Source organism: Amphiura filiformis, unplaced genomic scaffold (assembly GCF_039555335.1).
Source record: "Amphiura filiformis unplaced genomic scaffold, Afil_fr2py scaffold_57, whole genome shotgun sequence".
In the NCBI taxonomy this organism is placed as follows: Eukaryota; Metazoa; Echinodermata; class Ophiuroidea; order Amphilepidida; family Amphiuridae; genus Amphiura; species Amphiura filiformis.
The window spans coordinates 585906-601608 of NW_027305521.1; the positions used below are offsets into that span (position 1 = coordinate 585906).

General features: G+C 36.9%; 1 protein-coding gene across 1 annotated transcript; it reads right to left on the bottom strand.

Annotated features, from left to right (window-relative positions):
* Positions 1-1065: 1065 nt before the first annotated feature.
* Positions 1066-11692, bottom strand: LOC140144475 (uncharacterized). Its single transcript, XM_072166286.1, has 3 exons — positions 11612-11692; positions 7000-7838; positions 1066-1417 (listed from the first exon to the last, which is right to left on the bottom strand). Exons 1-3 carry the CDS (start codon positions 11690-11692, stop codon positions 1066-1068), a joined length of 1272 nt encoding a protein of 423 aa, XP_072022387.1.
* Between the last annotated feature and the right edge of the window lie 4011 nt (positions 11693-15703).

Consider the following 15703-nt stretch of genomic DNA (forward strand, 5'->3'; position numbering starts at 1 on the left):
AAGTCTCACACACATGTCAATGCATAATCTCTGCGTATGGATATCGCGTTTAAATTTAGTCAACTTTTAACATAAAAATACACGCAAATAATGGAATTCGGCTCCGTGGATACGTTCTATAGAGCAAGAAGGACGATGTAAACGGGCAGTTGCATTAAAGGAAGTGTCCGGCAATCACAACATTATGTCTTATAATGTTAGAAAAATAATTATCAAGCACAAATCACATGGACTCTTGAACAAATTCATCAGGACTGTTCCATAAAACTGTACATTTTTTCATATACTAGTCCAGGTAAAACACACTTACGTGCAGACGTTTCGATAGCTATCAGCTATCTTTCTCAATGCTACTGTTGATGTGATGATCGTTGAACAGCTGTTGTTGATTGCTGCTTGGCAACGGAGTTGCCAGACGATTTCTCCATCAACAGGTCGTCAAAGATGTGACTTAGGTTGTACTGGCCCTCGTCTCGGTTCATTGTGGTGCGTTGTTTTCTGATAGTGATGGCCTCCTTTATCCATCTGTGTATTTATCACTCTCTTTACCAACGATCTTTGCCTCATCCCAATTGATGACATGATTATTGTCCACAACATGGTCAGTTATCGCTGATTTGTGGATGGTTGACTGCGAAGCTTTCCTGTTGGCTCTAGTGCGGATGTTAGTAGCAACTTTCTCTGCCTCCTTTCTGTGTTCGTCTAAGCGTTTGCCGAATTTTCTGCCGGTTTCACCTATGTAAGTAAGATCACAGTTTTTGCACGGAATTGAGTAAATGACGTCGGTAGAGTTGTGTGGTTCGCGTTTATCTTTGGGATGGACGAGTAGATTGCGTAATGTACTGTGGGGTTTCATTGCGGCATGAATGTTGTACGATTTTTCACTGTCGTCTTTACTAGATTTCTTTGCTTTTTGCTTGGGGGTGGCCATTTTACTCTTGACTTTTTCCACACACCAGTCCGGGTACCCACACTGTTTTAGAGCACCTTTAATTATCTTTTCCTCATCTTCCTTATCCTGATCTTCCGTGACAATTTTATCTTTCCTGTCAAGCAGTGTGCGAACTACACCAAGTTTTTGGTGAAGGGGTGGTGGGACTTGAAGTTCAGGTACTGGTTGGTGTGTGTGGCTTTCCGATAGACTAAGAGCTTTACGGATCCATTTTCGCGGCGAACGATAAGCGTATCCAAGAATGGTATCTTACCGTCGACTTCCTCCTCAAAAGTGAATTTGATTGACTGCGTATCGTCCACTTGGTTGAGATGGTCAGTAAGCGGCTTAACTGCGTCTTTGGCTACTACTTCCAGGATGTCGTCGACGTATCTTTTCCAAAACTTGGGCTTACATTCAATGGGGGCTGTCATGATGGCTGCTTGCTCTAAGTATTCCATGTAGATGTTGGCTGCTAATGGGGATCTACCAAAAAACGTTGACAACGTAAAGAAAGCAGCAAGTTTAAAAGCCCCACCTCGGCTCACTTTTTGAAACTTGGTCCCATTTTGAATATCAACAGCAAATCGGTGTTTTTAGCATCATTGCCATTAACATGCCTACTTGTTATTCGTTTAATTCAATCATTGATCATGAACTTAATAATTATTATAAAACAAAACATATATAGGATATTGGCCAAGAACAACATAATAACCTTTCTGATCGTTCCAGAATGATAACAACTTTTAAGTAATATATCGCATCGGCACATTAAAGATTCATAACACTTCTGGAAATGTTTTAAGTTGATAATTATGACAAAGTTTAAATCAGTATATTTTACAAATGGGACCAAGTTTCAAAAAGTGAGCCGAGGTGGGGGCTTTTTAAACTTGCTGCTTTCTTTACGTTGTCAACGTTTTTTGGTATATTTCGTTTCTTTTTATGAATGAAGCCGAGTAGCTCCAAGCTTGAAAAGTCATCCGGTTACGAAGTACTCCATAAGACGAATAAAGCGAAAAATAGAAGTTTGAATAATATTATCCTTGATTTATGACAATAAAAAATACGAGTATATGTAGCTATAACTAAAATGTACGTGGTTCTTTGTAGCACTGGGGCAATCTAGTTGGATATCCAAATTTCGCCGTTTGTGGTTCTTTGTAGCCCTGCAGGCAATCTAGTTGGATATCTCTATTGAGCGGCGGTTGTTGGCGGTCTTTCGCGGTTCGTGGTATTCCTTTATTCTTCAAGCCCTGTCATCTATCGGGGCTAATTTATTGTTTAAGCTTGTTGGAAATCCATATTTCGCGGTGTGTGGTTCTTTGTAGCCCTGCGGGGCAATATAGTTGGATATCTCTATTGAGGTGGTTGTTGGAGGTCTTTCGCGGTTCGTGGTTATAATTTTCCTTATCCTTCAAGCCTTGCCCTCTATTGAGGGCTAATTTATAGTTAAAACTTGTTGGACATCCATATTTCGCGGTGTGTGGTTCTTTATAGCCCTGCGGGGCAATCTAGTTGGATATTTGTATTGAGCGGCAGTTGTTGGCAGTTTTTCGCGGTTTGTTGTTTTAATTTGTAGGATATCAATATTTCAAGATTTGTGGTTCCTGAGTCCTGCGGGGCAATCTAGCTAGATATCCAAATTTCGCGGTTTGTGGTTCTTTGTAGCCCTGCGGGGCAATCTAGTTGGATATCCCTATTGAGCGGCGGTTGTCGGTGGTCTTTTGAGATGTTCCCTTTAATTTCGGGCCGCCCTCTCCTCTACATCCCGAGGATGGTTTTCAATAATTTAAATTATACGGTGTCAACAATTGAATACATGAATACAAAAGCCACCTAAGTCCATGCGAAGTTATTTTGAGAGAAAAACCCGTGTATCATTTTAATTCCTTCAGTTAGATTTACCTGGTCAATATGGTAAGTTTTACGTGTAAATGAGTGGATTAACCTGTATTAGGTATGACGATTAGCATTTCAGGGACTTCGTGGGGTTCATTTTAAATTTTGGACTTAGGTGGTTTTTGAATCATATACAAAGACAACAATGTTAGAATGAGATTACCACTAGTAAGATAATACAAAATAAAGCACACAGGTATGTATAATGTTGATAAGCATTCTGCCATGTAATATAAACCACACACTTTCCTTTATTAAACCCATTTTTTTGTTCAAAAGTCATTCTCTAGCAATGAATGTGTTACAAGTGGACTTTTATACATACTGGATTTCAATCAATGTGTTACAAGACTCAAATCATGGAATTGGGTGATTCTTTCATACATGCTATTTTTCACATGCCCAATAGACACAGAGAATGAATTTGAGTTGTTCTTTCATGTATATGACATGCCTATGTATAGCAACAATTTCCCATGCTTAACTCAATTTGGCCAAAGTATGGACTTAGGTGGCTTTTGTATTCATATATTCAATTACTATTACTTGGTATGATAACTTATCTTACCATGTTGACTTATATTGTTTGTTAAGGCAACTTTCGCGGTTCGTGGTTATAATTTCCCTAATCCTTCAAGCTTTGCCCTCTATCGAGGGCTAATCTATAGTTAAAACTTGTTGGACATCCATATTTCGCGGTTTATGGTTCTTTATAGCCCTGCAGGGCAATCTAGTTGGATATCCAAATTTCGCGGTTTGTGGTTCTTTGTAGCCCTGCGGGGCAATATAGTTGAATATTTCTATTAAGCGGCAGTTGTTGGCGGTTTTTCGCGGTTTGGGGTTTTAATTTGCAGGATATCCATATTTCAAGATTTGTGGTTCCAGAGTCCTGCGGGGCAATCTAGCTGGATATCGAAATTCCGCGGTGTGTGGTTCTTTGTAGCCCTGCGGGGCAATCTAGTTGGATATCCCTATTGAGCGGCGGTTGTCGGCGGTCTTTTGAGATTTAATTTTACCTTTAATTTCGGGCCGCCCCCTCCTCTACATCCTGAGGATGCTTTTCAATAATTTAAATTATACGGTGTCAAAAATTACTATTCCTTGGTATGATAATTTATCTTACCATGTTGACTTATATTGTTTGTTAAGGGCTGGGGTATGAGCGACCTTGAAGTACAGGTATCTGGAGAAGGGAAGCAACGAGTCACCCCAAATCACAGCGACAGGTAGTGACTGGGCCGCCGAGTGCTAATATATATTTATTTTGGAAGGTTCGTGTTTGTTTTAAATTTTGGGGCGTTTTTCCAAAATTTCATATTTTTGGCGATATTTCAAAAAAGCGACATGCCAAAGACAAATCTTTTTGCACATACTTTGTTATTGCTAATACAACTCTTTTCTGCATACCTACGTTACAATTCGTTGTGGTGATTTAGTAATATTATAAATTTTGTGACTGCATTTTTGCGTTTTCGATGCGATTTTAGGCTTACCGTGATTTAACGTTGATATCTGGTCTTGCTCCTTTTATAATTTTACTTTGACCGTCGGCTTTTGTAAATAACAGAATGTAGATTGGCTCTGAATAAGTATCGTAGTCCTCTTGGTGGGTTTTTTCATGATATAATTAGTTTGTATTTGCATGTAACAACCCAAACTCGACCTCTGAATTCGGGGTTGAATGCTGTTTCCGGAATACCTGTGGACTCAAACAAGTGCACGAGTGGCGACTATGGTTTTATACTTCCCGCATTCATGATTGCGTCAACGCCTAATAATTAATATACTTCTTTGTATAGGTTGAGTGTAGCTGGTATACAAAAAAATTGGTTACATGTCAATGACCATTAACTTCAGTGATAGATCCTTTGCACGCCTTTCTATCATGCAGTATCTTTACCCACAGACATGTGCCCGTGTCATGTGCCAATATTGCGCAACGTTAAAGGTTAATATATATTTTTTGACATGGAGAAGACTGTGTGCTTCTATGGCCGAGTGGTCTAAGGCATTGTGGCTTCTTAGTTGCTGTTCTTAGTGTCGCTTGTTCGAATCCGAGCGTCTGTTTCTTTTTCTTATGCGCTGATTTATTTTTCCAGCGTAGGTCCTAGAAAAACTAATTTATAATTTCTTTTTGTATTATTTATTTATTTATTTATTTATTTATTTATTTATTTATTTATTTATTTATTTATTTATTTATTTTATTTTATTTATTTATTTAATGACGTTTTGGGGCTCGAGAGAACGGACACATTTATTTATTTATTTATTTATTTATTTATTTATTTATTTATTTATTTATTTATTTGTTTATTTATTTATTTATTTATTTATTTATTTATTTATTTATTTATTTATTTTTCGATTGATTATTTGATGATTGAGTGAGCAGATTTATCGATTGCTACTTTAGTTGTGGGACTTCTATTAGAGTTTGAATGACTTCGTACATTAGTATTGATTTTTCGTTAAACATTATCAAGAATTAATATCACAGGTTTTATTGCAGATAGGAAGTTGGCGTAGTGATACTATCTGTTGATTCAGAACCGGAAGGTGCCGGGTTCGATTCCCACCTATGTCTATTTTTTTTAAAGACTTGGAAAATTACTGCAGTAAGTTTATTTGGCGCGCGATCTCAGTTATTCATTTTCTGATGGCTGTGCCTCTTACAGGCATCCTCCCTCTGGAATCCAAACCACGGTTCGCTCATAACACCTCCCTTAAGTCAACTGGACGTGACAAAATATCCTGCTATGTAGACATTAATTTGTTGCTAAATTGACTTGGCATAATAATTTATTTCGGGAAGAAGACATCCATTTTTGGTATGTCGACTTAGCATGATAATTTATCTTGCCATATTGACTTGTTTGTTCAGTTGTCTTGGCGAGATATTTTATATCGTCATGTTGACATAATGCTGATAATAAGTCGACATGGCACGATAATTATCTTGTCAAGTTGTGTCACATAGACGCTTCCGTACTATATATGCTTGATAAATGTTATTTGGAATTTTTTTTCCTGCTGGCCTTCCATACTAGCGGAACAATTTTCCACACCTACAGAGTGTTTGTAATCAACCTACCGATAGCTGAAGATGACAGAGAGTCAGGTCTCTTAATCGATTCAACAACCATTCATACATATCACAATCAGCATTGTCCTATTATCATGCGAATTTGCCCGTGGTAGGACAAAATATATTTAAATGAGAATAACAATGAGTAACGTCGTATTGCATACCCTATAATACCTGATCTGGTTTCTTGTGTTATTCAGATTTCTTTTGATCCTTGATGGTGTTGTATCACATTATGCTGTGTTTTTAAATAGGCCCTTAAACAAAAAAAACAATTTCCATGAGAATCAAACAACTTGCTTTAATAAAAAAATAATATCACAATAGCACTGGATGTTTAAAATTATGTTATCCTTGATTAATGACAATAAATTGTTTAATAAAACATTGGTCACCGGGTTTCGAACTCGGGATAGCGTATCTGGAGTCAAGCGCACTAACCATTAGGCCACGGACCTCTGCTGTAAAATACTGTGTCGAAATACAGCATTTATTATATAAATGGATGCGTCGTCCGATAAGAACAAAAGAATTGTGAAAAACTTGATTTGTTGGCGAATGGGGCTCAGAATTTGTATGTAGGGTATCCAGGAAACTGCTAGGGTATATTTGGAAGTGAATCTGAAAAAGTAGTGTGAAGGTGATAACCAGATAGACCTGTAGCAGTGTCCAAAAATTCTGGATCAGTATGATTTGCAACTAATTTTCGCTATGAAATACCGCGTGAAATGGAAGCAAAAATATTTGTTTATTACGAACAATGATTGACTGTAGGATTGGTGGCCCTTTTGGAATTAATGAGTTGTCACGATATTACACCTGGGACTGTAAATAACATTTAGCATGGTTTTAGATACATTTTGTACCCAGCGAAAAATAACATCGAACAATAGAAGTCAAGTGTTTTAATGTTACGTGTAAATATAGTCTCGCGGGAGCATCTGTTATTAGTCTTCTTTATCAGTCTTTTTTTTTTAAACTTGCTGGTCACGGCTACCGCGTGACTCTAATACCGGGGCTACCCATCGCCGCTCCGAAGCGCTGTCTAAAAATCTTACCGCGAAACGTAAAGTACGTGGTGGACAAAATAAAGTCTAAGACCTCAACTACATCCTCCGCAGTCAGATTGAAACCTTGCGATTGGTTATAGTCTTTGAGCCAGCGTTCTTTATTGACTCTTTCCTTCACTATTTCTAATACTTTGCTGATGGGAGTGCAAGTAAATAACGCGACTACGTCGTGGGAATTAAGTATGTCCCCTTCGTCTATGAGAATATCCACAAGCTCATCTGCAAGATGACTTGAGTTCTTAACATGATGCACAGTGTTCCCTACCATAGGGGCTAGGATATCCGCAAGCCATCTCGATGTGGCATAGCCAATCGTAGATGTGTAGTCCACTATGGGTCTAAGGGGTGCATTTGGTTTGTGGATTTTTGGAGTGCAGTACAGCCTGGGAATATTCTCGGCAGTCGGGTATAACTGTTTATATTTTCCAAACGTGATCTTATCTTCCTCATTTAGTCTAGAAAGAATGGCTAAAAGTTTTCTCTTATATTTCTGTGTTGGGTCTGATGGCAACTCCTCATAAGTTTTTGTATCACCGAGCAAGTTGTTGACCTTCTCATTGTATTCATCTTTGTCTAAAATAACAGTGGCTCTCCCCTTATCGGCAGGCAAAATAATGATGGAATCTTCTTTCTTAAGATCTTTAACAGCCTGTCTCTCGTCTTTACTTAAATTTGACTTGGGAGGCTTGGAAGATTTGAGCGCACTCGCTACTTTAGCTCTAAGTTGAATCGCTTCCGGGTGCGTAAGCTTTTTACACACTAACTCAGTGGCAATAACAAACTCATCACTACATACATTAGTCGGCGAAACCGCGTAATTCAGCCCTTTCGCAAGCACATTATTCTGATTATGACTTAATTTATACTTAGATAGGTTAACTACCCACTTTTTAAGCTGTGTTCCAGTGAGGTCGGGTTCCGAAGCACCAGTAGGCAAGCCGTGTTTTGACTTCTTGTTTTGGTCTCTCTCTGCCAAATTCTGCAGCTTCCGTACATGGCGACATTTTTGTTTTCTCAAAAGTGTTCTCGCGAATTCTCGTTAGGTGGGACGAGATTTCTTTGTCCAGCTCCGATTTCGCGGGAACGGCCTTTAATTTCTTTTCTAAATCCGATTTTTGACCTTTTATATTGTCCAGTTTATTATTTATGACTCTTACTCTTTCACGAAGTAGACTGCGCTGAGCTTGCAAAATAATGTCTTTGGCTTTCTAGTTTGAGGCTAGGCGGTGTGAGGCTTAGATCGCGGCATCTGAGAGTGTAAACAAGATGGTTGCGATGACGGGCGATTTTACGTTCACAGTTTTCTAAGTCACGGAGATGTTTCACGGTGGTTTTTCCATAAATATCCCGAAGACTCTTGAACAAATTCATCAGGACTGTTCCATAAAACTGTACATTTTTTCATATACTAGTCCAGGTAAAACACACTTACGTGCAGACGTTTCGATAGCTATCAGCTATCTTTCTCAATGCTACTGTTGATGTGATGATCGTTGAACAGCTGTTGTTGATTGCTGCTTGGCAACGGAGTTGCCAGACGATTTCTCCATCAACAGGTCGTCAAACTCCGTTGCCAAGCAGCAATCAACAACAGCTGTTCAACGATCATCACATCAACAGTAGCATTGAGAAAGATAGCTGATAGCTATCGAAACGTCTGCACGTAAGTGTGTTTTACCTGGACTAGTATATGAAAAAATGTACAGGCACAAATCACATGGTTTTAATTAAAACAAACTCATATTAACCATAAAAACGAATAAAAACGGCCATCTCTCAACACGCGATATTCAAAATTCCCGCGCCGAAATTGTCTAGAGCAATATCGCGTGTTGAGAGATTGCTCTTTTTATTCGTTTTTATGACTAATATGAGTTTGTTTTAATTAAAACCATGTGATTTGTGCTTGATAATTATTTAAACATTTGTCATCCACTGAGTGGATCTCAAAGTATAGTTATGGGGCGCATTTTAAAGCGTTTTGATTAGCTATAACTCTATTCGAACAGAGTCGTTTCGTCTTAATTATATAAAAGTATATAAATTTAGAATGGAAAAGCTTTGACAGATCCAGCCGTGACGTGTATTTAAAAATCATTAAACGCCATTGTTTTGACCCAAATGCTTTTGGACAACATAACTAAATCATTCTTCGATTTTTTTTTTTCTATTTTCTTTTGGTTAATTAATTTATAAAAAAAACTAGATTACAGATTTTAAAATCTAGGAGCTCCTTTTGTATTCTTATGAATGTTGAAGGGTTCATGCCAACCTTCAAATGCGTTTATTATTGTTGTGGTTATTATTAGTCGTAGTAGTAGTAGTAGTAGTAGTAGTAGTAGTAGTAGTAGTAGTAGTAGTAGTAGTAGTAGTAGTAGTAGTAGTAGTAGTAGTAGTAGTAGTGTTATGTTACCTGATATGTATCGGAATGATTAATTTTCTACTTCCAGGGAACAGACATAAGTAGTATAATCCATCCGAAGATTGAACAGAAACAAGTGGTGGACTTTTTATGGGATCATCTTAGTAGAAACATCGATGAGTTCTCTCATGCATGTGGCAAAACAAAAGATGAGTGCTTCCTGATAATCCATATGATCCTACATCGAATTGCAACACACAGAACCGAAGGAAGTGGTGAGTGAGCTGTGCCTGTTTAATTATTAGTACATGGCGCTATTGGGTGATTTTTTGAGTCAGCGTCTAGTTTTGCTACATAAGAGGAATAAGTTTTAATTTTGCACTTTATAATTATAAAAACGTGTGTTATTTTTCTTAACCACAGGGCAAGAACCTTTGTATTTCGTTGGATTATGTTCTCAAATACATAAATCATGTGGATCTGAAAATATACTATCGCATAACTTGCATGATAAACCGTAATATTTAAAGACAATTATTTTGTTCCAATTATCTTGTTTACAACCATTAAGGTATGTTTTAACATATCGTGGTAACGTAGGTTTCACGATACTTTGCTACATATTTCGATGGTCTTTTTAAAAATAGGCCATGGCATTTAAACTTGCTGCAGTATAGATCGTTATTTCAAATACAGCTCAACTGATCATACTTTTCCTACATTCGACCTTGCATGATTTTTGAGTTGACACAGTCATGAAACTAACTATAGATACTTGACAGACCATTAGTAGCCCAGTTCTGAACCTTTTCATTGATCATTCATAACAATAGGTATATGATGGATCAGTGAAGATAAGAAGGGATTATAATATATCCGTAACCTTGATATTATAGTACATCTCGAGGAAAAAGTGCAATGGACATGTTTTCATTTTATGTTTCAAATATCCCGCGCATGAAAATTGAGTATTTAACCCAAAATGGAAAATGGAACAATTTATTGGAAATCTGTTTTAACAGATTTTTTGACATCTTTTCTGCACTGTATTATACCTAAATTAAGAAATTTGATAAATATTCAAAGAAAATATAGGTCATCCAAAAATGTTGATTTTTACACATTTTGGGGCAAAAAGGAAAAATAAGGAAAAATATCAAAATCTGTTTTAACAAGTTCATTCATCAAATCATAACAAACGGCCTACATGCTTAATTTCTAATAAAATATTGAAATTGTGAAAAATATAGGTATTTATTGATTTTCATGTTTTTTCTTGCAAATATGCTAATAATATGCAAATTATGAAATTGCAAAATAAAGTTTCTACATAGCATACATCTTTCAAGTGTGATGTTCAAAATGACAGACATCAAAAAGAGATTCGATGAAATGTAAAGGTGTAGTAACAATTTTGGCATGGACTGTCTAGTTAGGCAAAGTACGGTAAGTTGAGCTGTACGAGCCGTATTCCAACTGAATGCACGTTTGTTTACGAACGAGGAACATTAATAAAGAATCTTTCAATTGCGACAGAGTGTTTTGACCATACATTCCTCAAACAACCTCCTGTGGTTTACATAAAAGGAACTAATCCAAATTTCAAAAAACATACCATTTGTTTTTGCGTGTAGTCTTGGTGTTTGATTTTACAAAAGAAATTCACAATGAGAGTTAAAGCATTCATGAAAAATAGAATTCAATATGTGCGACACGTTTTTTTTTTCAAGTACTCCCGATTTATCGGTTTTGACCCATTTAAGGTTATATAATGGATTTTTCAAGGCTTGATTCCAGAGGGGCGTAAGTTAATAATAGAAACAGCCATAAAAAATGAACTCTAAAGCGTACTTTGTGTATCAATCTACATGCACATGACCACGAACCTATGAAACCGTGGCACGTGAGTCATCCTATGTTGCAGGGATAGGGAGGGGGCAACCATGATAGGGGCTGCCGGGGTTTTGTCGGTTTTCTGCAATTTTCCTATGGTATTTTATAAATTTTCAATTTTTTTAATATTATCCTTAGATGATATCTGTCGTGAAATAAACCAATGCCGCTATAGGCTGTAATAGGCCTAGTAGGCCTACCCTGATTATGCAATATATACAACAATAACTACAACAACAATAACAAAACCAACAACCAATATCTAATTTGTAAAAAAATATTCATAGGCTTATATAGGCCGCGCCTATTTAGATTAGTAGGCCTATTCCTTTAAAACCCGGACCGCTTGTCAAAACATCTACCTCTGGCGACCGGGCCTTTGCAGTGGCGGCACCCTTCCTCTGGAACAATATCCCTTTCACTATCCGTTCCGCTGTCTCCATTGATCAATTCAAGACCAAGCTCAAAACTTTCTTGTTCAATTAATTGACTCTGTATTTATTGCTTATCATGTTCATGTCATTTTGTAGTAGTGTAAGTTGTAGTGTAAGTTGTCGCTAGCGCTTAGAAACCTTTGTATTTTGCGCTTTAAAAATGTTTAAGAAAGAAACGAACAAGAAAGAAGACAGAAAAAGAGAAAAAAGTAAGAAAAAATAGAAAATAATAGAATTGGACCACACAGGGACTCGAACCCGTACTAGTTGACCAGCACAAAACTATTACATAGTCGAGAAGAGCATAAGTCAAGCGCGCTAACCGATTTAGCTACGGAGGGAGCTTACGAAAATAGATGGTCTCAAACTGACTATGATATTCATTAATGCAAACAGGCTGTTATGATAAACAATCGCATTGCCCCCGCAAAGTCGGTCGCATCGATGACGAAAAAACTTTTTGCACAAGTAGCTTCAATTTTGAATGAAAATCAAATGGTAGAGTAATCGACAGACCGTTGAGAAATAATGTTGGTAGTTAGATGTCAAAATTAACGTTCCACAATCAAGATATCGATAATGTAACAAAACAGTTTTTTCTCAATCAAGATTCTCGAAAATGTTGCCCAAAAACGGGCTTTTAAAATTTAATCGGTACTGTATTTGGTTCTTCCCCATGGCAACATTATTTCTTTGATCGATTTGTAGTACAATACAACAAAGAAGAAAACAATCACTCGGCGTGGTTTTATACGGGGCGCACATTTGAAAAAAAAAACGTCATGGAACGCGTTTTTGGCCTTCTAGCGAAAAATGCCGGGATTTTCGCGAGGGACACATGGGGCTATTAGAAGTCAAATCAATCGTCAAACCTTACTAGCCAGAGAATGGTCACGGAATTGAGGTTTTTGACTACACTAGCTGGTCGGGGTTTTCGAATCATAGTCTTGTATACCGTTGCTCTCTGAGAAGGAACAAGGTAGGGGCTGCACGACGAAGGAGACCGAGACGTTGGCTGGCTGTTCATGCCATCTTGTCCACTACAAGGGTCCATGACAAGTCTTTGTTAACAGTAATACCAAGCAGGTCAACACTGTCTGCTTCTTCCAAAGTTGTTCCGAACAAAATAATGGAGGCTAGGGTGACTATATGAAGCATCTCTGCGGTTGGAAATAGTGATGGTCTTGAACTTCGCGGCTCCAAACAGAACATTCCATGTGTTTGCCCATGTCTCAGACTGTAATGAAAATTGACCTTTATTGCCCGAAGCACTTTAGAGAGTGCAAGTGATTCCTTCTTTGACTTGTTTTTACATGACGAACAATTTGAGACCATTTGCGTTGAAATCGGAGCATTTTTAATTTCTGGCCCCTGTATGGCCAAGAAAACCAATCACCACCCCCAGATCTGACCTTTTTGCTTATAACTCAAGAACGGTATGTCGCAGGTAGGTCAAACTGTAATTTTTCTGGATCCTTGAAATGAGAGGAATCATTTGGTGTGCTTTTAATCAGTTTTGAGCAACTTGAAAGTTGACCACTGTGTTGACCTTTGACCTTGAATATGGCCGGAGTGCCAGGAATTATTTTTGTTAGCATCTTGAATGTGTTATAGGACCATAAAAGGAAGCTAAAAAGTTGGTTTGGTAGAGTCATGGGGGACGCACATTAAACCCCGGTATATCCTGGACTAAATATAGTACATAATAAGTGTCCCCCTTGAAATGACTTTGTTAACAACCCGGGTGCTAATTGAATATCGAATTTATTATTATTATTATTATTATTATTATTATTATTATTAATATTTTTATTATTATTATTATTATTATTATTATTATTATTATTATTATTGTTGTTGTTGTTGTTGTTGTTGTTGTTGTTGTTGTTGTTGTTGTTGTTGTTGTTGTTTTGAGGTTAATGACTGCGCATCACCTGTGTTGAGGGTGTTGTGAAATGAAATTTGCTTTGGGACCTAGGACTGCGCCCCAATCCGAGGCGCAAACACAAGTTAGATTTGTCACAATACCCAAAAAATAACTGATGTAACGTTGTTTACCTCATTCATAACCGTCCCTTTTCAATTTGCTTTATTCCATCTGTATAATATCATATTTGTTTTTATAAACAAATACAATTTTAACTTTACCTTTGATTTTCCTTTTAAAAAATCAAATAACCAACAGCCCTTAAAATGAACATGTATTATTATCATTATTATTATTATTATTATTATTATTATTATTATTATTATTATTATTATTATTATTTATTATTATTATCATTATTATTATTATTAACAATATTAATATTGCTATTTTTAATTATTGTTATTATTATTATTTCAAGATGACATTGGAAGGGATGGTGTATTGGATATAAAAGGAAGGGAAAGATGGGAAATTGCCTTTTCTGAAGAGTACATAGCTCCAATTCAAGAGGTATTGTTTTATGCGATATTACCGTGTATTAATTTTGGTATTTTAGCTTAGTGAAATGCATGTTCATCATAATTATGATCTTTTTAAAATACAAAAGAGGGATTTTTGTACTATTCCCGGGTTTTATTAGTGCGAGTGATTATAGAATTAGCACTATATTGCCTACATGTGCGAAAATCAGCTCTCGGAATATGCGTTAAATTCTAAATAATGTAGTTCTAACTTTACTTTTTTGTCATATTTTAGAACATCAACGAAGCATTGCAAGAAGCACGAGAAACGCTCCTAAAGCAAGATACGCGTTTTCAAAACAACCCAATTTACAAGATCCTTTACAAGCAGGATATGAAAGAATTGGCTAGCGCAGATATGAATAATTTACACCTCTTTGAAGTGGTTTGGCAGTACTGGCCGAGAATTACTATAGTTAGTCTGCAGCAGTACTTGGAGACGCATGACACAAGTAGAATTAAAGACACACACAACAAAGGACCATATGCTGTACTCAGAATGCTCCTATCAAAGGTAGGCGGCATTCAAGTAGTTCCATTGTTTAAAATACTTATCTTCTGGTTAACGGTTTTTTATCATCACATAAAGTAATTTTCTACTCGAATTATATGCATGAAAAGACAGCAGGTGTGTTACGTGTTTTCAGGAGAATCATTAGTTGCCCTTGCACATATCAGTCGCTGAAAGATGTACAAATTACTCAATTAAAATGATATAATCGGGTCATGACGTGACTCTTTGTTGACTACCGTTTTGTTTGGCAGGAACGCACTCTTCAGCTCGTGAGACATTTACCAGATATCATCCGCCTGCAACGTCTCTTGATTGACCGTTTCAACCGTCGCATAGATGCAAGTGAAGCTCGAAATATGAGCATCAACCAATTCCTACAAGATCTGAATGGAAAAGCTGAAGGTAAGCACGGTGGCCAAATGGTTAGGGCGCGAGCTTCATAATGGAAAGGTTGCGGGTTCGAGCCCCACCACGGCCAGTGTGTTGCGTCCTTAAAAGCAAGACGGCTTAATTCCCAATTGCTTCACTTCACCCAGGTGTAAAATGGGGAGCTGCTGGGGGTAATCGCAAACTTAGTCGTTTTTATTTTTTGATGGACCAATATCTAATTTTGTTCATTTTGGTGTAAAAATGCATCATGCAAAATTTCATATAACTTAGATCAACTTTGGAGGGTGCGCCCGGGCTTTGAAGTTTTGTATGCAAAGTCAATAGAGTTTTGGTGCAGAATATTTCTCCAACAGTTTTTTCATACATAGACTCAACTTTTGTGGATGAATTGAAGACCATAGTGGAAAAAGAGCTCAACCACCATAATAACAGTTTTTGAGATATAGGCCATCAAACATTTATAAATTCCAGAACTCCAGAATACATTATAGTTTGAAGTTCATATTTGGTATGAGTTGTTATGTTCATGAGATAATAACTTGTACTAATTTACAAGGTCATATGAATTATCGATTTCTTGTAATCAATAATCGCCATTATGGATTTGAGTCCTTTTTCCACTATAATCATGGTCAAAATTCAAATAATTGCAATTATTTTAAAAC

Coding starts and splice junctions, on each gene's coding strand:
- LOC140144475 (XM_072166286.1), bottom strand. CDS start 11,692: ATGGAGACAGCGGAACGGATAGTGAAAGGGATATTGTTCCAGAGGAAG. Junction 7,839..11,611: donor CAAAGGCCCGGTCGCCAGAG/GTAGATGTTTTG, acceptor AGTCATAATCAG/AATAATGTGCTTGCGAAAGG. Junction 1,418..6,999: donor GACTTTATTTTGTCCACCAC/GTACTTTACGTT, acceptor GTTTTTTGGTAG/ATCCCCATTAGCAGCCAACA.